Genomic DNA, 26,125 nt, shown 5'->3' with positions numbered 1-26,125 from the left:
CAAGACATTCATACGCTCTCTTTACTGGCTGTGGTACGGAACTGCTCGGGTCCTGTTCTCTTTCGGCCTGATCACCATAGACTTTTCACAGCTCCTTAAATGATGCATGATTTCACACAAGTACAAGGCAACTAATTAAGTTACGAGCACTGTCTCAAATGAATAAACATCGAATGGGAGCACGATTCTTCCCTACCTGACGGGTAGCCGCGATGTAAACACAGCAAAAATGAACAGTGAAGTGGAAACACTGTTCAGAGGTCCGACGCGTGCACGCGACGCATATAAACACTAAAGCAAAGTGTGACATTAGTCCTTTATGTAGATTTACGTGCATAAAAACATAACAGATGTAAAAGGCCACAACGGAGCTTGCATTTACGCTTTTACCCTCGTTAATATGTCTCAACATTAGGCGAATTTCAGCAATTCAGACCCACCGTTACTAGGACAAAACGGCTGATTGGAAAGCCACGACAATTAGTCTAGAAGTTGAGCAGCTTGTATCTTTAAACTGTGCAAAGGAAAGTTTTCTCCCAATTGCGGTCTGACTTGTATGACTCCTCAAATTTGACACTTGGCCAAAAATACTCGAAAAAGCACTTTTTGTCTTAAATATTACCGCGTCTGCCGCCCGATTTTCAACTAAAATGTAATATTCATCTTTCAAATAAAAGTAGACATTCCCACGACTACAGCGAGATATAACAGATCAATGTTCCTCACGCAATGTGACCAGAATATGAGCTCAAAGCCAGGGGTCGATCACTGTGAAGTAGATAATTGTAAGCTCCTGAAGGCTACTACGCTCTACTGGTGTTGACTGAATTTATTCGGCAGAATGCCACTGGGTTAGATGGAAATGTTAGATGTTTTGCCATCGTTTGTTGGAATTTTTCTGCTGTGAATTTCAGGAGGTAATTATTAAAAATGAATTTATGACAGGATACACTTAACACGTTTCTACATCCCGAGAATCAGCATTTAATAGATTGCTTTTGATAATTAATTTTTCTAATGTATTTAGTCAACCGATGTACCCTGGGGTAATATGGCATCCAATGACTGCGTACTTCGGATAACTTCACAGAACTATAGATTTATTTTTATTAAAATTTCATGGTTGCAAATATAGTAAGAGATGTATAAATATAACACAGAAAAGAAACGTTCCACATTTTTGACAACTATGTCATACAAAGAAGCGTTAAAAATTAAAGAAGGGAGAAGGAAAATCAAAGAAAGTGCGAAGAAGGAAAATAACGGAAAATTAAGAAGAAAAAACTGATCCTGATAAGACAAATTGTACATATCATAAGAGAAAACTTTAATTTTCGTTATGTGAATCTGCTTCCCCCCATGAACCATGGACCTTGCCGTTGGTGGGGAGGCTTGCGTGCCTCAGCGATACAGATGGCCGTACCGTAGGTGCAACCACAACGGAGGGGTATCTGTTGAGAGGCCAGACAAACATGTGGTTGCTGAAGAGGGGCAGCAGCCTTTTCAGTAGTTGCAGGGGCAACAGTCTGGATGATTGACTGATCTGGCCTTGTAACATTAACTAAAACGGCCTTGCTGTGCTGGTACTGCGAACGGCTGAAAGCAAGGGGAAACTACAGCCGTAATTTTTCCCGAGGACATGCAGCTTTACTGTATGATTAAATGATGATGGCGTCCTCTTGGGTAAAATATTCCGGAGGTAAAATAGTCCCCCATTCGGATCTCCGGGAGGGGACTACTCAAGAGGACGTCGTTATCAGGAGAAAGAAAACTGGCGTTCTACGGATTGGAGCTTGGAATGTCAGATCCCTTAATCGGGCAGGTAGGTTAGAAAATTTAAAAAGGGAAATGGATAGGTTAAAGTTAGATATAGTGGGAATTAGTGAAGTTCGGTGGCAGGAGGAACAAGACTTTTGGTCAGGTGATTACAGGGTTATAAATACAAAATCAAATAGAGGTAATGCAGGAGTAGGTTTAATAATGAATAAAAAAATAGGGGTGCGGGTTAGCTACCACAAACAGCATAGTGAACGCATTATTGTGGCCAAGATAGACACAAAGCCCATGCCTACTACAGTAGTACAAGCTTATATGCCAACTAGCTCTGCAGATGATGAAGAAATAGATGAAATGTATGACGAGATAAAAGAAATTATTCAGGTAGTGAAGGGAGACGAAAATTTAATAGTCATGGGTGACTGGAATTCGTCAGTAGGAAAAGGGAGAGAAGGAAACATAGTAGGTGAATATGGATTGGGGGGAAGAAATGAAAGAGGAAGCCGCCTTGTAGAATTTTGCACAGAGCATAACTTAATCATAGCTAACACTTGGTTCAAGAATAATAAAAGAAGGTTGTATACCTGGAAGAATCCTGGAGGTATCAGATAGATTATATAATGGTAAGACAGAGATTTAGGAACCAGGTTTTAAATTGTAAGACATTTCCAGGGGCAGATATGGATTCTGACCACAATCTCTTGGTTATGAACTGCAGATTGAAACTGAAGAAACTGCAAAAAGGTGGGAATTTAATGAGACGGGACCTGGATAAACTGAAAGAACGAGAGATTGTAGAGAGTTTCAGGGAGAGCATAAGGGAACAATTGACAGGAATGGGGGAAAGAAATACAGTAGAAGAAGAATGGGTAGCTCTGAGGGATGAAGTAGTGAAAGCAGCAGACGATCAAGTAGGTAAAAAGTCGAGGGCTAATAGAAATCCTTGGGTAACAGAAGAAATATTGAATTTAATTGATGAAAGGAGAAAATATAAAAATGCAGTAAATGAAGCAGGCAAAAAGGAATACAAACGTCTCAAAAATGAGATCGACAGGAAGTGCAAAATGGCTAAGCAGGGATGGCTAGAGGACAAATGTAAGGATGCAGAGGCTTGTCTCACTAGGGGTAAGATAGATACTGCCTACAGGAAAATTAAAGAGACCTTTGGAGAGAAGAGAACCACTTGTATGAATATCAAGAGCTTAGATGGCAACCCAGTTCTAAGCAAAGAAGGGAAGGCAGAAAGGTGGAAGGAGTATATAGAGGGTTTATACAAGGGCGATGTACTTGAGGACAATATTATGGAAATGGAAGAGGATGTAGATGAAGATGAAATGGGAGATACGATACTGCGTGAAGAGTTTGACAGAGCACTGAAAGACCTGAGTCGAAACAAGGCCCCGGGAGTAGACAACATTCCATTAGAATTACTGACGGCCTTGGGAGAGCCAGTCCTGACAAAACTCTACCATCTGGTGAGCAAGATGTATGAGACAGGTGAAATACCCTCAGACTTCAAGAAGAATATAATAATTCCAATCCCAAAGAAAGCAGATGTGGACAGATGTGAAAATTACCGAACTATCAGTTTAATAAGTCACAGCTGCAAAATACTAACGCGAATTCTTTACAGACGAATGGAAAAACTGGTAGAAGCGGACCTCGGGGAAGATCAGTTTGGATTCCGTAGAAATGTTGGAACACGTGAGGCAATACTAACCTTACGACTTATCTTAGAAGAAAGATTAAGAAAAGGCAAACCTACGTTTCTAGCAGTTGTAGACTTAGAGAAAGCTTTTGACAACGTTAACTGGAATACTTTCTTTCAAATTCTGAAGGTGGCAGGGGTAAAATACAGGGAGCGAAAGGCTATTTACAATTTGTACCGAAACCAGATGGCAGTTATAAGAGTCGAGGGGCATGAAAGGGAAGCAGTGGTTGGGAAAGGAGTGAGACAGGGTTGTAGCATCTCCCCGATGTTATTCAATCTGTATATTGAGCAAGCAGTAAATGAAACAAAAGAAAAATTCGGAGTAGGTATTAAAATTCATGGAGAAGAAGTAAAAACTTTGAGGTTCGCCGATGACATTGTAATTCTGTCAGAGACAGCAAAGGACTTGGAAGAGCAGTTGAACGGAATGGACAATGTCTTGAAAGGAGGATATAAGATGAACATCAACAAAAGCAAAACGAGGATAATGGAATGTAGTCAAATTAAATCGGGTGATGCTGAGGGGATTAGATTAGGAAATGAGACACTTAAAGTAGTAAAGGAGTTTTGCTATTTAGGGAGTAAAATAACTGATGATGGTCGAAGTAGAGAGGATATAAAATGTAGACTGGCACTGGCAAGGAAATCGTTTCTGAAGAAGAGAAATTTGTTAACATCGAGTATAGATTTAAGTGTCAGGAAGTCGTTTCTGAAAGTATTTGTATGGAGTGTAGCCATGTATGGAAGTGAAACATGGACGATAACCAGTTTGGACAAGAAGAGAATAGAAGCTTTCGAAATGTGGTGCTACAGAAGAATGCTGAAGATAACGTGGGTAGATCACGTAACTAATGAGGAGGTATTGAATAGGATTGGGGAGAAGATAAGTTTGTGGCACAACTTGACTAGAAGAAGGGATCGGTTGGTAGGACATTTTTTGAGGCATCAAGGGATCACAAATTTAGTAATGGAGGGCAGCGTGGAGGGTAAAAATCGTAGAGGGAGACCAAGAGATGAATACACTAAGCAGATTCAGAAGGATGTAGGTTGCAGTAGGTACTGGGAGATGAAGAAGCTTGCACAGGATAGAGTAGCATGGAGAGCTGCATCAAACCAGTCTCAGGACTGAAGACCACAACAACAACAACAACATGTGAATCTGAATGACAGGTAGGCATTACTAACTTCATTGATGACAATGAATTTGACTATATGGATGCTGATTCGAAACAAGAAATTTGTTTAGTGTATGACGAATTTGAAAAAGACTGAGTACTCTGATGTAGGCGCGTATCCAGCTCACTTCGAGCCATGCGGTGTGTAGTGGATACTCCAGTTTACATAAATATTTTTGTGGTTGCGTTTACGAAAACAGTGAGTTACTCATGTTTTACTGAACATGTTTTATAGCTTGTATTGACATGCTCTATTTTCAAATTAAGTCTAATTTGAACCACTTAACGCGCTAAATTAAAATTAAGTTGTACACTGGCTGCTAAAATTAATACAACAAACCTCTATTTTCCAGACCTGTGTCTAATTCACGGTATGTTTATTCAAGGTGTTAACAAATGTCCGTACGATCGCGCTCTGAACTGAAGATGGCATTCCGGTGAACGGACAATTGTGCCAAAGATGACGTCAGAACACATGTCGAACGGGGTAGTGTTTGCTGGGTGGTCCAACATCCACAGTCGTTGTGTACAGTCAGAGACGTTGCAGTATGGCACAGAGAATACGCCTACCAGACTCTCTGTAGTGGAGGGCCATAGGAAGAATGGAATCAGGACAGTCGCAGACTGATGTGGCCCGATGGCTTAATATGAATCGTTCTGTTGTTTCTCGGACGTGGCGACAGCTTATAGAGATCGACAATGAATCCCGAAGACCGGAACAGGAACGACCACGTGTAACATCAGAAAGAGAGGGCCGTTATTTGGCTGTAACTGGCATCTGATCTCGCAGCACCCATTGGACGTGTTGTATCATACAAACGGTGTATAGGAGGTTTCGGCAGAGTGCTGACGCGTCTTCACAGAAGGGAACGTCCAGAGTGAAATCACCACCATACCACCTGGACCGTCGAACAGTGGGCCAATGTTCTTTCCACAGATCAGTCCCGATTCGATCTGGAGAATGATTCTCGACGGATTCGCATCTGGAGGGAACGTGGAACACAATGTCTGGATGCAAACGTTGTGGAAAGAGACCGATGTCGATGAGGTTCCTTAATGCCCCTCCATATTCGCAACCAGTGACGCCTATTGGCTGGGGATAACTCGGCGGTCGGTCGGTACAGTTGGCCATCTCTTTGCTGGTCGCTGTATAGCACTTCAGGGCGCTATCAGTTGGTCTGCACATTCACCTGATTTGATGCCACTGGACTTTTTTCTCTCCGGTTAACTCAAAGTTGAAATCTGTACCCAAGTTCCAATGACCCAAGAGTTTTTAAAACGTCGCATTGTTGTAGCTTGTGCAATGAAACCGAAGGACTGTCTTCAGTCTGTCCACAACTGCCTACACCAACCACTAAATCCGTTTATTGCAGTAGATCGTGGATATTTCAAATATCTGGTGATATAAATGGAATTTTAAGGCAATGTTTTTTACCATATTCTTTTAGGAGTTCCTTTTTGTTGTTGTTGTTGATGCACCATTCCGATATGGATCTGTATCCTGACGTTAGACTCATGACGTGAAGTTATATAAAAATTTAGTATCTCAGTCCCCTGTTTTATAAATGCATTCATATTTGTCCTGTACTTTTAAGCAGAGTCTCGTAGCTGCGTCATCTGGTGCGTACCATTAGCATTAAGCGACAGTTACGTGTAAGAAAACGGACTTTCATGTAAGACAGCAAAATAGATAAATCTGAAGTTCTATGTATCGTAATTTCTCTGAAAGTACTAATCGGATTTTGAAGAATGTAGCGCCGCTGAATTAGTCACATTCAGAACTGTGATACTGGCAGCAGAAATTACCGTAACTCCATTTGAAAAAGCAAAGTCGATACCGAAACCTCTGTAATTGTCGTTTAGTAACGACTTCCTCACAATTCAACTGCGTGGAAACAGCATTAAGGTATCTTAAACGGTTCCGCAAATACTTGTGATGAACAGCTTGTATGAGTCTCCATTATAAATCACCACGTTGCAAGCATCCTCCAGTCCAAATCCGAGAGCAGGAGAGTCAGTGAAGTACAGCTTTACCACTGAGAGAACGTTTATTACGAACGACAACTTACAGTCAGAAGACAACAGTACTCCTGGACGGAGAATGCTGCTGTTAATTCAAACATTGAATATTTCACAATATACAAACATCATTAACACAAGAAATTTTGAGTAACTTCCAGAAATTAGGAATACTAAATAACAAATAATTGCTGGTGGTCGGAGTATAAGAGGTGACCCGCATCACTCCAGAGAGCGACACTAACCGCCACGCCACACAACACGTAGCACAGCTTTCTACATACACGGCGAACCCTAAAAAAAACTAAACTACGCCCGACCACGTCCTGAAGGCCCAACTGCACCAAACAAAATGTCGGAGGTTATTAACGGAACTATATTACTTAGAGACCATCACGGAACACGGTACTCGGTACAAGTTACAGGTGGCTATCTAACTGATTCCAGGGGCACCAAGCAATATCATTTTTGATATTTCGCATAATTAGTGATCGAATTAGAATTTTTTAAATGCTGTCATAATCTACTGATTAAGAGGTATGATCGAATGTTAAAAGTTTAACGCTGTGAAACAAGTATTACAGTTAGAAACTTTGTGGGTGTCTTCTAGCAGCGTAACTCACTTTATTCATCCAGTATTTGAGAATTAGAGCAGTTACTTTAATGACTTCTAACAAACAATACCGATGACTTCCAACAAACTTTACACATTATATCAAACGCTTAAGAAATTCTTTCTAGTTGACACCCTCTACAAAATGATGAAAGGAAAAAGTTTACAGTTTACTAAATTTTTGCCTTTCGTGCACCAAAACATCTGCATCAGACATGATGTTTCAATTTATTACCTGTTTACTACTATATTAGCGAAACACTCTACAGACACAATCTACACGTATCACTGTATACACCTGCAAAATTATATTACTGCGCAACCAGTAGCTCAGCAGATATGATGTCATAAACGTTGAAGATACCTAACAACTTGCTTCTGCTTAAAATGCAGCGCAAATTACCCATAGTATACTCAGGTAGTTTTTCATAGTGGTAGCAATTGGCGACTTCCAAGGAAGTTCAATCATAATTTCAAACCTTTTCTAACCGTTTTCTCGCTTGAATGTTTTACGTCAAAAGTTTAACAAATTAACTCATTTGTAAAGTAATCAGACGTTTGAAGCTTTCTGATAGAAGGGAGTCCGCTTCTTCAAACAATTGGGTGTTTACTGGTATCTTCTAAGTAGTCGGCAGAAGGGACCCGTGGATTCAAAGCATACGGCGCAGCAACACCATCGCTGGACTGGTCACTCGTCGGCGACAGCTACATCATTTACCTGTAGGAGCGTACGACAAAAACCGAATCCTTCGGCGTTATAATGATTGTATATGACTGTTCTCTTCACTTTCTGTAAGGGTATTTCCACATAAACAAAGGTAACCGGGATAATAAACCGATTAAATCACAGTTACATCATTAGCCTGTTACGAGCAGAGCGCGGCCGGGCTGGCCACGTGTTGCTGGGCTCGGCAAACAGCGCCAACAGGTGTCCCGGCGTGGCCCGGCCGCGCCTCATCGATCTCTCTCTTCCGGAGGTCAGGTCGCGCCCACGCGCCGCCTCCACCGAAGGGACGAGGACGCGGTGAAACGGCTACGGGCTGAGCAGCAACGGCAAGTGTTTTTTCATTCTTCCCAGCCGTCGAGGCACCCGCTTTCCTGTTCCATTCGCGAGTGTTGCCTGGGAAGAATTAGTCTCGGTAAACCTCTGTATTAACTCTAACCAGTAAACCCGAGATTCTTTAAAGAATCGGACTCCCTCGTATAAAACAGCTTAAAATTCCTGATTACTTTACAAATGTAGAGTCTTGTATAGCAAGGAAGCAAGGGAGAGGATGTTGTTATTGCTGGCCAGTATTCTCTTTCTATAACACAAATGCACACGTGGATTAATACGGTTCTTTATTTACTTGTACTGGAAACATCTACTTAACTGGAATAGAGTCCATATGTTGTAGTACAAGTTCTTCCATAAAAGTCCTTTTACAGACAATATCCGTAATCTTGCTACTACAAACTTTAGTTTCGCTATAATCACTAATCTGGTCGCTATGTACTGTCGTAGCCTGTGACGTGAACCGAGCCCGCTCTGAGGGATAATGACACACGCCAAACTCGATGTGCGAGTCAGTGAAGCCCTCCGGTCAGCGGCGGCGGCCTAAATACATGCTGTCGAGAGGGCGTTGGCGGACAGTTTCTTGTCCGTCTGTCTGTGGCCTCTCTAGTAATAGTCGCGCTTGATCCAGTACCTACTATCGATCTTCACGTTACATCTTTCCCGATCGGTGTGCTGGCGACAGCTTATGCCAGCACAACAAATCAGTTAATGTGTTAAATATTTGACATTAAGCATGTAAAGCAAGAAAAATATTTGAAATCATGTTTAAAGTTCTTTGGAAGTAGCTATGCACTCTCATTATCGAATATGATTGAGTATATTATCGAACTTGCGCTCCGTTTTAAGCAAAAGCTGGTTTTTTGTGCATCTCAATCTTTACGTCATATTTCACAAACCATGTGTCGATAATGATATAATTTGGCAGATACATTCTGTGCTGTTCGGGATGTCCCTGGTGGAATGGGCAATATTCACGGATATGTCAGAAACGTTCATTTGAAGCAAAAAGTCTAGTGAACATGGAATTTAAGATTCATACCGTAAGAGCTTTGAGCAATGGTTCACCTTCCGTACTGTGAAATAAGTGTCTTCTGATGAAAGCTCTTTGCTTTTCATATTTTCGGAGAAGGTAGTATGGAACAAAACAAAAAATCCTTTTGTAAACTTGGGTTCTAAAATCCACACGTTAAGAGCTATGAACACTGTTTTCAGTAGAAGAGGTGTGTTTCATAGAAGCGAAGATGGACAAATGCTCATATCTCTGAAGATATCTTTCCTGTTGAATCTCTGAGTACTGACCACTTCTCTTAGGATACCCTGCATGTGGACTCTGCAGAATGTGTTGGGAATACAAATAGCAGTATAGAAGAAATAAAACGTCATGCCTGATACGACTGTTTTAGTGCCTCAATAGCGAAAATGTAGTAAGTCTTGAGCTTCGTTCCTTTCATCATTTTGTGGGTGGCGTCAGGGGCTGTTGCATACTACTCTGAAAATACGGAAAGCAAAGAGCTTTCAGTAAAAGTGATTTATTTCACAATAACGAAGATGAACCAGTGCTCAAAGCTCTTACGGTATGAATCTTAGATAACATGTTCATTAGACTTTTCAAATGATCGTTGCTGAGAAGCCGTAAAGGTTTGAAATTACGTGTGAAGTTTGTTGCGAGTCACTGCGTGTTCGCATTCTCAAATACTGGATGAATATAGTCTGGGTATCTGCTTACGGTGAGTTACGTTGCATACACAGTTCATAACTACTATTCTTGTCTTCTTCCTGCAAACTTTCACGTAAGAATATATTTCTTAATGAATAAAGTATGTTAGTAGTTTAAATATTTAAATTCGGCCATTATTTTTATGTAATATTGAATATCAAATTTTTGTTGCCCCTGGAAGCCATTCGATAGGCAACCTCCAACTGATCCCGGTTCCTGGATGGATTTCTGGGGTTTTCTCACTGTGATCATTTCGCAAGATATAAATGTTGCCCGACTCTTCCTGGAATGTACTTCCTCAGAATTTCAACAGTAAACCTACCCGTGATCCTAAACACTGCTCCTGTAGCGTCTTCCACTAGAAATGTTGAGTAACTCTGTAATACTATCGCGCGGACTAAACGATCTCGTGGCGAAACACGTCCCTTATCGTTAGATCTTTTCTATCTCTCGTATCAATCCCACTTGCTGAGGGTCGCATATTGATGAGCAGTACTCAAGAATATGTGGAACAAGTGTTTTGTAACTAACTTCTTTCTTGGATGAATTGTATTTCCTTAACATTATTCTGAAGAATGTCATCCTAGTATCTGATTTTCATACATTTTGTTTAATGTGATCTTTCCACTTACGGTCGATGCGGATGGTTACGCCTAGATATTTTATGGTAGACACTTTTTCCAGCAATTGGTCATGATTATGTAGTTGTGCAGCATTGGATATCTTCGCCTGTTTACGCGCAATGCGTTACAGTTATCTGCGTTCATGGTCAACTGCCAGTCCCTACACTAATCTTCGATCGCCGCGCGGTGTAACCGCCTTGACCCACGCGGCTCCCCCCGTCACAGGTTCGAGTCCCCCCCCCCCCCCCCCCTCAGGCATGGGTGTGTGTGTGTGTGTGTTGTACTTAGGGTAAGTTAGTTTAAGTTAGATTAAGTAGTGTGTAAGCCTAGAGTTCGTCGTCCTCAGCAGTTTGGTCCCACAGAAACTTACCACAAATTTCCAATTTCTAAACATCGATTCTCTACAGGTCTTTCCGCTATTCGCCGCAGTCTACTGGCGTTGATACTTTCTTAAGGGTAACCGCATAATCTGCCAACAGCCTAATGGAGTTTCCGGCGTTAGCCACTATATAATTTATATACAGGATGTTCAAAATTATACTGTCAAGCTTCGAGGGGAAGTAGAAGGTGTCTTGAGGAACAAATGAGGATGGTAACCTCATCCAAGGATGCTACAGCGCGTCAAAGGTATAGGAACCGGCGCCTGAACATGTATACATACAGGGTCTTCAGAAAACCAGTGTCCAAACTAACAGGAAAGATGACGGACACAAAAATCAATACATTTCGTACAGCTGCCATGTGTCGGAAGCGCATATTTTCCGAGTGCTCAGTATGTAGGGCGCTATTGGGTGTGATTGAGAATAAAACGATGTGACAGGTTTTTCATTGCTTTATTGTTCTGATCACTATCACATTACAATAAATGTTCAAAATAAGCACCATTACTCTCAGCGCAGAGCTGGTATCGACTTAGCAGAAAGTCATGTATACAGGAAAATGCGGGATATTTGTGTGGCTGCTGCAAAATCCGCCTCCGAGTCAACAGCGATACACCTCGGCTTTCACGTAGCCCCAGAGACTGAAGTCTAATGGTGTGAGGTCTGGGAATCTTGCAGGCCAATGTACAGGTCCTTACCGGCCGATCCACCGATTGCCGGAAGTAATGGTTATTACAGCTCTGACTGGTTATGGAAAGCGCACTGGGACCCCACCATGCTGAAACCACACCGTCCTTCTGCCTTCTTCCGCACCGTAAACAAAGTGAACGTCTCGCAATTTTCCCTACGTGCAGTGATCCATGTTAACACTACAACTGTTAAGCAGGCCCTTGCGGTGCCCGCTGTTTACTGACTCAGTGCCGAAGAGCATGACATCACAACATACTACATATCTCAGACTTGGCGTAACAACGTTAGACACACTGATTTCATCTGCTACACTCGTGCATTACCTACTCAAGCTCAATGCTCACGGAATATAGGTTTTCCATACATAGTTGCTTTACGAAATATATTTGTTTTGTCTCCTGTATCATATTTCTTTGTTTGGGTACTGAACTTTTGTACACTCTGCATACATGGTGATTCCGTGATGATGTTACAGACTTCCAGGGATGACGGAGAGATATTGTCCCGGAAACGTAAGAGTCAGAAGTTATAAGCGAAAATCGTTCTGATACGTCTGACAGTGGAGTCCATGTACCGGTACTGTTGTTGCTAAGAGTGTTGGGTAAGAGGTGGCAGTATGGACAAAAAGAAGAAAAAACGTCAAGTCAACATACTCTAAAATGCATGCCTTAAGAGCTACGGGCACTCGTTCAATAAAGGAAATGTGGTTCACAGTAGCGAAGACGAACAAGTGACCATACCTCTTAGAGTATGCATTTTACAGCCCGTGTCTAGTGGACTTTTTTGTTTTGGTCTGAAACTTACTTACCCTAGAACAGTACCAGTAAATGTATTCCACTATCAGCAGTATCAGAACGATTTTCCGTTTATAGCTTTCGACTCCGTCGTTTCCGGGCTTGGGTCCCTTATCTAAAATTGATACATTTATCCTTCTCCGTCATCGCTGAAAGTTTGCAACATCATACGAGTACATACATATACAGTGGTCGTTGCCTGTAACTTCGACGCTCCAGCGTCATTGGATGACGTTTCGGACACTGGTTCCTATACTCATTTTGTTCTTCAAGACGCCTTCTACATCCCTCGAAGTTTGTTTGATGTGATTTTGAAACTCCCTGTATAATGTGATAGCTCTATCATATTTCCTTGGGGTACTGTTGAAATGGCCTTTACATTTGTCGATGTGTTATGTCTGCAAGGATGTTCTGAATCCGGTCACAAAACTGGTCCGATACTCGGTGAGCTCTTGCTTGGTTGACACATGTCTTCTTGAAGTCAAGCAACACGGCACGGAATCAATCTGGGAGCCACACCGATATTTACGGCGCTATGGATCTTACAGAGGAAAAGAGCGAGTTTTGTGTTCTCTGATTGCGGACGTTGATTTGTATACAGGAGACGTTCTTCTCCGAAACATTCATAATAAATGAGCATAACGCATGTTCTGTAACTGCAAAATAGACTGACGTCAGCGAAAAAGACCTATAATTATGTGCTTCTTTTACTTCGACCTTTCTCGAAAACGGGAATAATCTGTGCTTTTCTTTTCAGTCGGTAGGTAGGTGGTCTTCGTTGCTCCAGTGTCTAGCGATAAACTACTGCCAGAAGTTCATTCGCATAATATCTGTAGAATCATGCAGCTTTGTTGATCTCTGACTCTGTATGCAGATGACGCAGTTGCGTATAGCGCAGTATGCGCGACGTTGTCGACCAGCACGGCGGACATTGCGCTTGTGTTTGTGCTTGTGCTTCATACAAGTTGTGGTGTCACCGCCAGACACCACACTTGCTAGGTGGTAGCTTTAAATCGGCCGCGGTCCATTAGTACATGTCGGACCCGCGTCTCGCCACTGTCAGTGATCGCAGACCGAGCGCCACCACACTGCAGGTCTCGAGAGACGGACTAGCACTCGCCCCAGTTGTACGGACGACTTTGCTAGCGACTACACTGACGAAGCCTCTCTCCTTGGCCGAGCAGATAGTTAGAATAGCCTTCAGCTAAGTCCATGGCTACGACCTAGCAAGGCGCCATTAGCCTTACATAGCTTGTATCTAAAGAGTCTCACTTGTATCGTCAAGAGCGATGTACAACAAGGATGGATTAAAGTTAAGTATTCCAGCAGCTACGTACTTTTCTTAATAGCATTCATTACGTATCCTGTTTCAGACCTCTCTCTAGCCTACGCGAGTTTAACGCGTGCCTTTCGGCTTCTTCCGAGTGGCGTGGCTGTCTTGTTACGCCACAACACAAGTGTTAGTACAGGGGGGGGGGGGGGGAGGGGGGCATTTCCAATGGACCAAACTATTGGGGTCTTCGGTCCCTAGGCTTACACACTACTTAAACTAACTTATGCTAAGAACAATACACACGCCCATGACCGAGGGAGGACTTGGGCCTCCGACGGGAGGGGCCTCGCAATCCGTGACATGGCGCTCCTAGCCGCGCGGCGTACCATGTGTATGAATACGGAAAGTAGGAACAACAACAGAAAGGCTGCCGCAGCATCCAAAATACAGTCGACATTTTTAACGGAAGATAAGTTACCGATTGCTGTAGTTTCTAAAAGAATTTGCTACTGTACGTCTGGTAATGTCCGAAATTCGAAGACTGTGTTGCAACGAACTTTGTCAGAAGCTTTTTAATTCTATCTATGTAAGTTTCACTTTTTTAAAATCTGCCATCTAAGATAAACCATATTGTCAGTATATCCTCGTGAATTCCTACATTCCTCCGGAACCTGTGAGTATTACTGGGCGTTCTATTATTTCTGTGCATCCTGCGTATCGTTTTGCAAGCATTTGCGTTTAAACTTAGTTGGCGGTAAATTTCGTTCTGAGGTCATCTGTGATTTCATACAATGAAGGCTTTCACGACTGGATGGTACTGTTGTTGATAATTCTTCCGGGTTGTATGGTCGTGGTCCATGAAATACTTCCTGCCGACTCAACAGGACCAGCCATACCTCTGAGGATGTCCAACGTAGTATTGGACGAAACGTTACGAATAGAAGTATTCCATGGACCACGGCCATATAACCTCATCTGTGATTTCCTAGTACAGTGAGGTCTAACAGCTCTACGCAGATATGGAAAATGTCACGAGAGTGCGCCTAGAGAGGCAGAGTAGATTTACTAGGTATTTCAGGTTACGACGCAACACCTGAGGGTTACTTTTGGGTGTTGTACGTTTGAATCGCTGCAGTACAGTAGTGGACACTGCAGCTTGTACGAGGCACGCTGAGCTACGGCTGCCAGCCGGCTACCAATACAGGCGTAGGCAGAGAGGGACCGCAGAGTGGGCGCATTCATCACGCGCGCAGCTACAAGCCATTACCCGCGTTAACTGTTATCGCCGCAGCAAGCGGCTCTCGTTCGCTCCCGCGCACGCGCGCCGCCTGTAGCTACGGCTATATCTGCATCGCCTAACTGCGGCCACTCCCCGCCAGCAGGTGGCGGATCATAACGGCGTCGTTTTACTGCGCCGCTCGGCCGCTGGTTCGATTACCCGCCGTTAAGGCAGCGCTTGCTGTGATTGTTCGCTGCCCGCCCCTTCACCACACCGGTCTTGACTAGTATCACATTCATCAACGAGTCTTAGCTACGAGAGTCATTCCTAAATTCCTTGCCCATCCTCCCTCTGCTTGCCCTTCTTCTCAACCCTCCTCTTCTCCTCCTTCCACAATGTCTCTGTGCATAACCTCCTCCCCCTCTCTATATCCATTTCCGTCTGAATGTTCAGTAGAGTATTGTGTAAGAACTGAAGTAAATCGGTCAAGACCTTTTCGGGATTTGTGGTAACTACGCTTCCCCTTTATATATGTATATTATATATATTACAAAAATATGTAGCCTATGTCCGTCCGAACATTCATTAGTGCGTTGAGCAAAAATTTGTAGTAAATCGGTCAAGAACATTTCGAGATTTTCGGCTACAACGTTTCGTCTTTACATATTACACATGTATTGACGTATTACATACAAGGTGGTCGGAAATTTTCGTTACAGACTTGTAGGACTTATAGAGGGAAGTGAGTACATCGTATTTTCAATAGCAACCCATGTCCAGAAACTTCGTCCACCACGACTACAGAGCGTCAAAGTTATAGGCGCGGGCGTCTGTAAATCTACGTATACACAGGGTGATTCCGTAATGATGTTACAGACTTTCTAGGATGATGGAGAACGATAAATGTATTAATTGAAGTAAGGATCCCTGTACTGGAAATGAACGAGTCGAAAATTACAAACGAAAACCGTTCTGATACCTCTGACAGTTGAATACATGTACCGGTTCTTGTGCTGCGAAGAGTATAGGGTTGGTAACTTTCAGTGGTGGTAGTGTGGACGAAAACGAGAAAAAATGTCCAATAAACGTGGGCTCTTAAGTACGTACCTTAACAGCTACGAACACTTGCTCAGGAGAGGAGATGTGTTTCACTTTAGCGAAGATGAACGAATGGTCATAGTTCCTCAGGTATGCAATTTAGAGCCCACGTTTATTGGACATTTTTTTCTCATTTTTGTCCACACTACCACCACTGAAAGTTACCAACCCTACACTCTTCGCAGCACAAGAACCGGTACATGTAGTCAACTGTCAGAGGTATCAGAACGGTTTTCGTTTATAACTTTCGACTCGTTCGTTTCCAATACAGGGATCCTTACTTCAAATTAATACATTTATGGTTCTCCATCATCCTAGAAAGTCTGTAACATCATCACGGAATCACCCCGTGTATACGTACATTTACAGGCGCCCGCGCCTATAACTTTGACGCTCTGTAGTCGCGTTGGATGAAGTTTACGGACATGGGTTCCTATTCAAAATACGATGTACTCTCTCCCGTCTACCTGTCCTAGAAGTCTGTAACGGGTATTTCCGACCACCCTGTGTAACTGTCAAACTAATTTTTTACTATGAAAACCTGTGACAGCAGAACTTTCACACTGGATCATTTTTAAAATTTTCTTTTTCATACTAAAAGTACCGTTATCATCCACAATTACAATCACAAAAAAGAAAAGTCTGCCAGATTGCTAGAGCCGTTCTCAAGTCATGATCTTTCGCAATTGATTTTAATATCCAACTTTTACGATGTATTTTCCAAAAATTTTCGTTCATACGAACCTTGTGATGACAATAAAGAACACAACATAAAAGATCAACCAAATCGGCCAAGCCGTTCTCAGGTGATGAACTCTCATACAAGCGGCGACTGATATTTACTTATAAAAATACCGACAGAAAACTGATTTTACAACATATGTGGATAACGTAACTTTTTTTTTTTTTAAGAAGTCGCCTTTCAAACTTGAAGAGCGTGAATGTAAAGCTTTTGTCAACTCTCAAATTTGTTAGGAGAATAAAAAAAGAATGTAACTCTGTTTCTATATAACTGATTTGTATAAAAAAACTGAGAAGATATTGTGATACCATAGAATTAATTGGTGATCTCATCATCGCAAAAAACTGAGAGAAATTAGAAAATACTTAATCTAGTAACAATGTTCTAAGTACCGTACCACTAAACTGATTGATTGTAAGTGTCAATGTCCGGGTACGGTTCCCAGTAGTGCCACAAATGTTTCCTTGGTGGAAAGGCTGGAGCGGTGTGCATTCAGCCTTGTGATGCCAGGTCCTTTGCTGTCTCTCTCTGACTGAATTACAATGTCATCGGCGAACGACAAAGTTTTTATTTCTTCACCCTGGACTTCCATTCCTAATCCAAACTTTTCTTTTTTCTCCCCATACTCTTTGCCTAGTGTACAGGTTGAATAACATCGGGGATACGATACAACCCTGTCTCACTACCTTGTCACCCATTGGTTCATTTTGATGCCATTCGAGTCTTACAACTGTTGTCTGGTTATAACGAGCTAATATGTTGCAAAATGAGGAAGGTGATAAAACTGCTAAAAATAGCACACATACAGACAGTAAGGGCAACAATCTTTTCTGCAAAAATTTGCAAATGGCGTTGGAAGTTGGCGACTGGCTGAAGTATGTCCGATTCCTACACAGTTCATAGGTGCAAGCAACTGGAGAATTTCTGAAATTATCTTATTTATCGCAGCACAGTATTCCGATGGTGTCGACAGTACGAAGCACGATGTTGTTACTATACCAGAAAAGACTATATGTCGCGTGACTAGAGCGTACAGATAGGCTAAATATGGAAAGCGCTAAATCCGAGGATTACACAAGCTGTAAATTCGGTTACTTTATTTTCAAACTACCGTTAGTGGGCTGTAACACGAATAGAATTAATAATTACTGTAGATTATGCCATTTTCAATTTTGACGCTGTTCTTTACATTTGGTTTACAGATATAGGCACTATTTTTATATCTTGTCTGTGTTCTGAAGGTCATATTTACTGATTTTTAAAATGTTACTAATTTCATTTCGCCCCTACATACGATTAAGGGTAATTCGAAGATAAATGCATCGTAACTTTTGTAGGTAACATTTAATCGTTCTTTGTTAAAATTCGGTACTTGCACGGCCGAATATCACAACTGAATACAGCGACCGAGGGATTACCAGAGAAAATATAAAATTATGCATACGCCAATTGTTACGAGTCTGTACTCTCGACTGAATGTGTATGATGAAAGATATGACCACTGTATAGCAACAAATAGTTTCTGGAGAAAACGTAATACCAACTTAGAACCAACATAGAGAAATGAGCGTGAAGAGAATCACTGTGGCGCGTTCTGCTGCAAGCGGAAGGACAAATGGGTGTCCACGAAAAGGAGAAATGCAGCTAAAGTAGAGTGTCGGTACTCTTCTCAATCGGGGCTTGCCAAGGCGTGTCAGAGTTCACGGGTGCATCGTGTGCGGGCCACGGGCGCGCCAAGGCACGGCCTGTCACTCGGGTTTGCTCGGTTCTTCTCGGAAGTACCCGCAACGCCGAGACTCTTCATTTAGCATTGCAGTGCGGCATTTTTCGGTTGGCACATCTCTCTAAGTTCGGCGGAATCTTGGTGTCAGCGCTGTACTTTTCGCTGTTTGTTCATAGTTGCAGTGGCTGTTCGGGTAAAAAGATGCAGCAGGCGATCTATCGTCACAATCCTTTAAAATGAATGAAAATGACAGAAGAGAGTGATGAGAATTCTCAATTCGCATAAGCGAGAGGTACCGCTTATTTCCTATGAAACGACACTGCAATAACATGCAGCGAGAATTTCTTAGATGACCACGAAAGAGCAGACGGGATTCATTGTCCTGCACATCAAGAAGTATTTTGTGCCAAATTTGCATTCATGGAGCACATGAAGAAACACATTAATAGTAAAATTCCAGGAGTTGCTTCCATTATTCAGTTGTCAGTTGCAACAGTTTTCAGTGGTAATGAACGAGCAGTATGGAGACTTCATATACTACTGCAAAGTACGTTGTTTAAGATAAGAGTCATGCCTGGAAAGATTTTTCGATTTAAAACTCTCTATTGCTGAATTTATGAAGGACAAAGGAGTGGAGGAAGAAAATTACAACATCCAGAATACATTAAAGACTTCGAATTTTAAGTGGACTTGATTGCACACTGTGCACAGTAGGACACTGCAAGGTGAGAAACAACTTATTTATAATATGATGGGGAAGCATTTAAAAAGAAAATCGCTTTGTAGAAGGGACACATTCTGACAAAGACAGTCCAGTTCCCTAAGTTCACTGGCGTTGTAGGAAGCGAGAGGTCTGAAGAATTCTTGTGCCCTTGCAAGAGTTCGAAGGATAGTTTTATAAAAGTTTTGAGGATACTGTCCGTCTTACATCTATTTTACAGCTGTTTTCGAGACGTCTTACCGTTTCAGTTGAAAGCGCCCTGTGCATGTACCGATGTAATTGATTGACCTGTAAAGTAACTTCAATTTCAATGATAAATCTTTTTACATTAAAACTGTCCAGGACGTTTACATTGCTTTCCTCAGGTAGATTTTCCAAATCTCCATAATGAGCTTGCAAAAGTGCTACAATATTTCGATCGACATATTTGTGTGAAAGATCTTTTTTAGATTATGAGACTAAATAATTCACCTTACGTAGCAATTTGAATGCGAAACTCTGTGAAATTGTCTGCGTCGGTCGATATGCCGGCTGTTTGTACCAGATAAAGATTATATTAAGTCTTCAGCGCGCCAAAAATAATCAATTAATACTGAAATGTGTTTTTGTTTGTGTTCTACGTTGTTGAAAATTGTGAAAGATAAAACCAAGTCATATGCAGTACAGCTCTACCGCCATTTAAATGCGGCGCGTTCGCTGTTTTTCCCTCTTCCTCCTCCTCGCGCTCAGACGGCGCAGCCTGGCGGTGGATGAAATGTGAAGTGAGGCTAAAGGCTTTGGCACTCCGGCCCCGGCATGGTCCGAGAGTCGAAATCTTGGCCACCCCTGTCCCAAATGATGATAATGGTCATGTCAGTACTAATACAATTTGTTTCAAAATCCACAGTTGTCGATCCAGGCGCACTCTTTACTTTGTCGGCTTGTAAGCAGTTCTTGTTGATTACCACATTAGACTGAAAAGATCCGACGGCCTGGTAAGATTTTCACGTTCAGACAATCGTAAAAAAAATCACAGGGTTCATGAGTAAGAAGGATTGAGTTGCTCATTGTACAACGAATTACTGCAATCGGCAGTCAAATCTCAATTACAACAATAAATTTGGACACTAAACTACGCAAGTTCGTTTTGCGAACGACGTCGGATTCGAACGGAGCTATGTGTCATCACGTAGATATAACTGGAAAATCAATGCAAATATTTCATGAATGGTGGTTTAGCATCGTCCCATTTCAGGAAAAAGTAATCAAAGTTGTTCCGTGGGTTACGAGAGGGAAACCACAGCTGCGGTTTTGGTTCGCGGCGTTACTGCAACAGGCGGAATAGAATGCTCTCCTCCTGCGGTCAGAGGAGCGCGCTGTGCGGGTGGCGTGAGAAGCAGCTGCAGGGGCCGCGGCGCAGGCTACTCACACGAGGCCCTTGTGCAGTTCGGCGATGCGGGACTCCAGTTCGACGGTCTGGTTGGACAGAAATCGGAACTCGGAGACGTAGCCGGGAGAGTGCCGCCGGGGGTCGTAGTCGCCCAGCTCCGCTGAAACAGACAAAAATACCCGATAATGAAATCCGGCTTACAGAATTTAGCCGCGTGCCTCGCTTCCTTTAATTGCCTTTGAAAGGGGATATTTACCATTATTAGGATGGTATTTAACCATGGCAGTTCCCAAACTTATCAGTATGCATAGTATTTATTTGTCAGATTCCTCCAAGTGCGACTGCGCCAGTAATTCGGCCGGGGATATTAACCATATAATTTTCCCTCGAAAGAAGTACAGCGCACATAAAGAAGAGTTCCTACATAAACTGAAGAACCCGACATCCCTCAACCAGCTTCCATCATGTCTCTGCTAAGTGCTAACAATGCACAGATAAGAAGGTGGCCTTTGGGTTATATTTTCACAGCAAACGTTTAATTCTAACTATACAATGTCAATTTTTTTTCATTTTTTTCAATTTCATACCGCTCGCCCCACATGGGCGGGAAGTGGGCTGTCAGTGGTATAATATCCCGCTCCTCAGCGTACAACATTTACAGAAAATAAATGACAACATTAAAAATGCTATTCATGGATGCAAAATTTAAAGAAAGTTTTAAAATATAAGGTAGAGATTATTACAAATACACAATGCTGTTTTCTTCGTTTAAAGTTTAAACAGGAAATGAAAAATCTGGCAGGTAAACATGAAAAGACAAAACAGACTTTAAAAAAACTTTAAAAAGAACGGCGACGTTCGTTAAAAAGAAGCACTGCATTTTCACTAAAAAGCTGGGTGAAGAATTGTTGGGAGATTAAATATTAGGGTCGTTGTGAGTGCAAATCTATAAGTTTTTGGGTGGTATCTGTAGAAAGAAGGTAGATGGTAAGGTGGATACTGAGAAAGCTCGGAAAGGAAGGATGAGCTTGATGGGTGGGCTGGAGAGGAAGGTGAAACGCAGTGGAGTGAGAGACGGGCGGGGGAAGCCCTGATGTGGAATGCGACAGATGGGGAAAGCAATAACTGGTAGGATGGATAAATGTTTTAGCGGATTTCATTGTCTGGGAATGGAGGCAGTTGATGTTGCGTTGGATTAAATATGAAGTGTGTTTAGGTGTAGGGATGGTGGGATATGTATATAAAGGAGCGGAAACATACCAATATTGGTGATCAGAGGAAAACAATTGGATTATTAGATTATAGTTTGCGGATGGTATAGGAGATCCGGGTGTTCTCGATTTGGGTGAAGAGATGTGGGAATTTGATGAAATGGTAGAGGATCAAATGGTTCAAATGGCTCTGAGCACTATGGGACTTAACTGCTGTGGTCATCAGTCCTCTCGAACTTAGAACTACTTAAACTAACTAACCTAAGGACATCACACACATCCATGCCCGAGGCAGGATTCGAACCTGCGACCGTAGCGGTCGCGCGGTTCCCAGTTGTAGCGCCTAGAACCGCTCGGCCACTTCGGCCGGCGGTAGAGGATCCACGCGGTTGAACGTAGATGGATGCGGAAAGCGAGACAAAGTTCATGGTGTTCGAGGATTTCGACGGACTTGTAGAGGTTTGGTCCGGCAGATATCCACGCAACATTTGCATAGAAGATCGGTCGGATCCAGGTTTTGTAGCTGTGGCGGATAGTGGAGGGGTATAGTCCTCAAGCAGTTTGAATCTATTGTAGGCTTTCAGTTGATGGTTAGTCAAAGATATTGTAGTGTAATAGGTAAGTGGATAGGATGGTCATAAGCGGTAATGTAAAAGCCATGGAGACGGAAAGTGCGAGTGGTTCGTTCTATAATTATTGTCTGGGTTTTGGAAACGCTGATCTTGAGGGGTCATTGGCTACACCAGGACGTAAGCTGACTGAGGTGGATTTGGAGGGATCGTTGTAATTTCTGGAGTTTAGGTCTGCATAACGTTAATATGTTTTACTTTCATTTATTTGTGATGAACTAAGAATATTAAAATGTAACTACTCGTATGTCATTTGCAATTCGATGTTTTTTTAGTGCTATTTCTGCTCACCTTTATGTTAACACTTATTTACATCGTTTGTGGCTTTATAGTTTCTTGGCCAAGGCCAAATAAAATAATAAAAAAGAAACAAAAACCCAACCAACCACTCGCAATCTAGCAGAGATACATAAAATCAGAGGTAGTCACACTCGATCCACGTCCTTCAAGCAAGACCTTTATCTAATAGTTGCTTTTTAGCGATACTATTGTGGATCAAATTACTCAGTAACCTGCGTCTTATTCCAACCAACCCCAACGATTGAAGGCTTATCTGTTGACATTGGATAGCTTCCTTACTGTCCAACACGGAACCAGAACCTTTGTCACATTATGAATTATCTTTGCTTTTGTCGTCCCTTTTGTTTTTATTATCTTCCTTCCATCTCATCTGATAATCTTGCCATATTATACCTCGCTCTCCACTGTAATTTTTCTCCATATTTATTCCTTCTGTACTGCCGTCACAAGTTTCTGTTAGATGTTAATAGTTACACTCGATAAGAACGTAATAAGGAACTAGCTTAATGTTAATAAGACAGACATAGTTAAACTCTACACAGTATTTGCAATATATATTATCATTACTATTATTGTTATTATTATTATATTGGTAAAGTACTACCAGACTGTAACGTTGATTCATTAAGGATGTCTGGATAAATGTAAGACAAGAAGGCCTAATCTTGCCAGTGAAAGAAATGCAGAAATAAATATCTGCTGTGGGGTGTTACTGGACACTGATGTTGGAGAAAAGAAGGAACAAAGATTGAGGTTTGACGACAGGTCTTAGATGGTGACAGAACTGGGATTGATAGGAATAGATAGGAAAATCAACCGTTCGTTGTCACGGTCGACTCGAATTCAGCAGGAACGGGATTTAAATCCCCATCTGGCTGATTAAACTTAGGTTTTCCAAAATCAGTTAAGTGGTACCTTCGGAAAGAACACGACCGAATCCTCTCTCATCCTCACTCAAACAGGGTTTGTACTCCGAATCTACTGCCCTCATCGTCGGTCGGCAGTGAAACATTTATCTTCCTTTTCTTCTTCCGGCAATATTCCAGACACTGGGACTAAACTGTATTTTTGGGATCTGTTGACAAAAATCTACAATGCCTCACAGAAAAACTATCGTACCCAGAAGCTCCAGATCGTCAGAGGTTTTATTGCAACTTTCATTGAATTTTGTCTCAGAAGTTCTAAATTAGGTGGGCTCTGAAGGTGGTAGTGGGCAAAACATATCAATTATTTATTTTAAAAAATTGAGCAATACGGACGGCACTATTCGCAAAACTGTGAATGTGAATATAGCATTGTATCATTATAGAACATGGATACCGGGTGACACCAATGAGAAAATCTTAGATGAATTCACATTATTTTCATGCGCCTCCAGACAACCCTGTGCTTGATCTTGCGATTCTCAGATGACATAACTCTGGACATTATCATTCGATGCAACACTGTAGGTGATATCTCTTCGCGGAATATTAAAAGTCGCTACAAACTGCAAAGCTATTTCGTAACAGAAGTGTTACCAGCTAAACGTGCTATCCTTTCACTAACTAGTCATTACGACACATCACATGAGTAGAAAGCAGACAATTCTTAACAGAAATTTTAGCAAAATAAGAGAAAAAAACGATAAAAATTTAGGCGTTAAAGGTAACAAGTGCACTAGCAGAACGAATATGGCCGAGACACTTGTGACACGAGGTGTAGCTCGGGGCCACAACGGTCGCTTAGGTATTCATAAGAAATGGAATTTGTCTTTGAAACTCTCTCTCTCTCTCTCTCTCTCTCTCTCTCTCTCTCTCACACACACACACACACACACACACACACAAACACGAAGAGAAGCCCAGAACGAGAAAAACAGATGCTGTTACTCGATTAACTCGCTTGCAGCACGCAAGCAATAGGGGTCGCAGTTACGGCGTCGATACGATCAGCACTCGGACGAACACATACACACAGAAGCGCCTGTATTTACGACCTTTGCACTACATCACGCGGTGCTGCTTGTGGGCTCTCGAGCGCTTCGTTCCTCGCGACAGCCGTTCTTTTGCTTTTTCTCCGAAGTGGCGCAGGCCAGCCGTCCTTCTCACTCGCGGGGAAAGATGTTTGCCCCGTTGGGAGAAGCGGAGACACTTTTCCTTTTTGTCAGTGCGAACCCCGCGTCTTCCGATTTGAGGAGATTGCCTGGTCCGAGGCGGAAAGCAGGAGGAAAGAATCTGAGAAAGAAAGCACGTGCTATAATGGAGAGAAGAGATAGATAGATAGATAGAGAGAGAGAGAGGAAGGAGGAGAGCGAAGTAAACGGCAAGTGTTACAGGGGGAGACGGCGCGGAGGAGAGAGAGACGTCGTAATTAAACGCTGCTGCGGCTGGGCTGGAGAAGCGGCGGGCTATCTCAGTGACGTATCAATTACGGCGACGGCGGACGCGTGCCGCTGGGCGTGGCGGCGGCAGATAGCATCTGGACAGGCAGCGGGCGGCTTGCTTTATTGTTACTGCGGGCAGGGGCATCGCCGCCACCCCGCGGCCCGCTCCTCATGCATCGGACAGCTACGCCGACCCAGCAACAGGCGCTGCCTCGGGTATCTTGCAACTGTGGTCGATACTCCAGCCAGCGCTGTAGGGGGCAGCCCGGAGGGAGATTCGGTAGGTGGTGCGCTTCACTATTCTCTAGCGGGAAATGGGGACGTCTAGCTCGCGTATCGAAGCTGTCACACGGTGCAGCTATTACAGACCAGAAACAGAGCGAGTACGAGAATGAGATTTTCACTCTGCAGCGGAGTGTGCGCTGATATGAAACTTCCTGCCAGATTAAAACTGTGTGCCGGACCGAGAATCGAACTCGGGACCTTTGCCTTTCGCGGGCAAGTGCTCTACCAAATGAGCTACCGAAGCACGACTCACGCCCCGTCCTCACAGCTTTACTTCTGCCAGTACCTCGCCTCCTACCTTCCAAACTTTACAGAAGCTCTCCTGCGAACCTTGCAGAACTAGCACTCCTGAAAGAAAGGATATTGCGGGGACATAGCTTAGCCACAGCCTGGGGTATGTTTCGAGAATGAGATTTTCACTCTGCTGTGTACCAAATGAGCTACCCAAGCACGACTCACGCCCCGTCCTCACAGCTCATTTGGTAGAGCACTTGCCCGCGAAAGGCAAAGGTCCCGAGTTCGAGTCTCGGTCCGGCACACAGTTTTAATCTGCCAGGAAGTTTCAGAGCGAGTACGAGTCCACAGTTACGGGTTGCATACTTAGGAAATCAAGGCGCCGCTGTTCCATCTGTGCT

The 26,125-nt window shown here is 42.8% G+C and overlaps 1 protein-coding gene across 1 annotated transcript in view; it reads right to left on the bottom strand.

Annotated features, from left to right (window-relative positions):
• The window catches only part of LOC126263347 (band 4.1-like protein 4A), a 691,823-nt gene that overhangs the window by 105,103 nt on the left and 560,595 nt on the right, over nt 1-26,125 (bottom strand). Inside the window, exon 7 of the mRNA XM_049960435.1 lies at nt 20,740-20,860. Within this exon, the coding sequence (XP_049816392.1) occupies nt 20,740-20,860 (121 nt within the window). The remainder of the gene's footprint in view (nt 1-20,739; nt 20,861-26,125) is intronic.

The sequence above is a fragment of the Schistocerca nitens genome, chromosome 6 (assembly GCF_023898315.1).
Source record: "Schistocerca nitens isolate TAMUIC-IGC-003100 chromosome 6, iqSchNite1.1, whole genome shotgun sequence".
Taxonomy (NCBI): Eukaryota; Metazoa; Arthropoda; class Insecta; order Orthoptera; family Acrididae; genus Schistocerca; species Schistocerca nitens.
The sequence above is the reverse complement of the archived record's forward strand: the minus strand, read 5'-3'. Positions and strand labels throughout refer to the sequence as shown.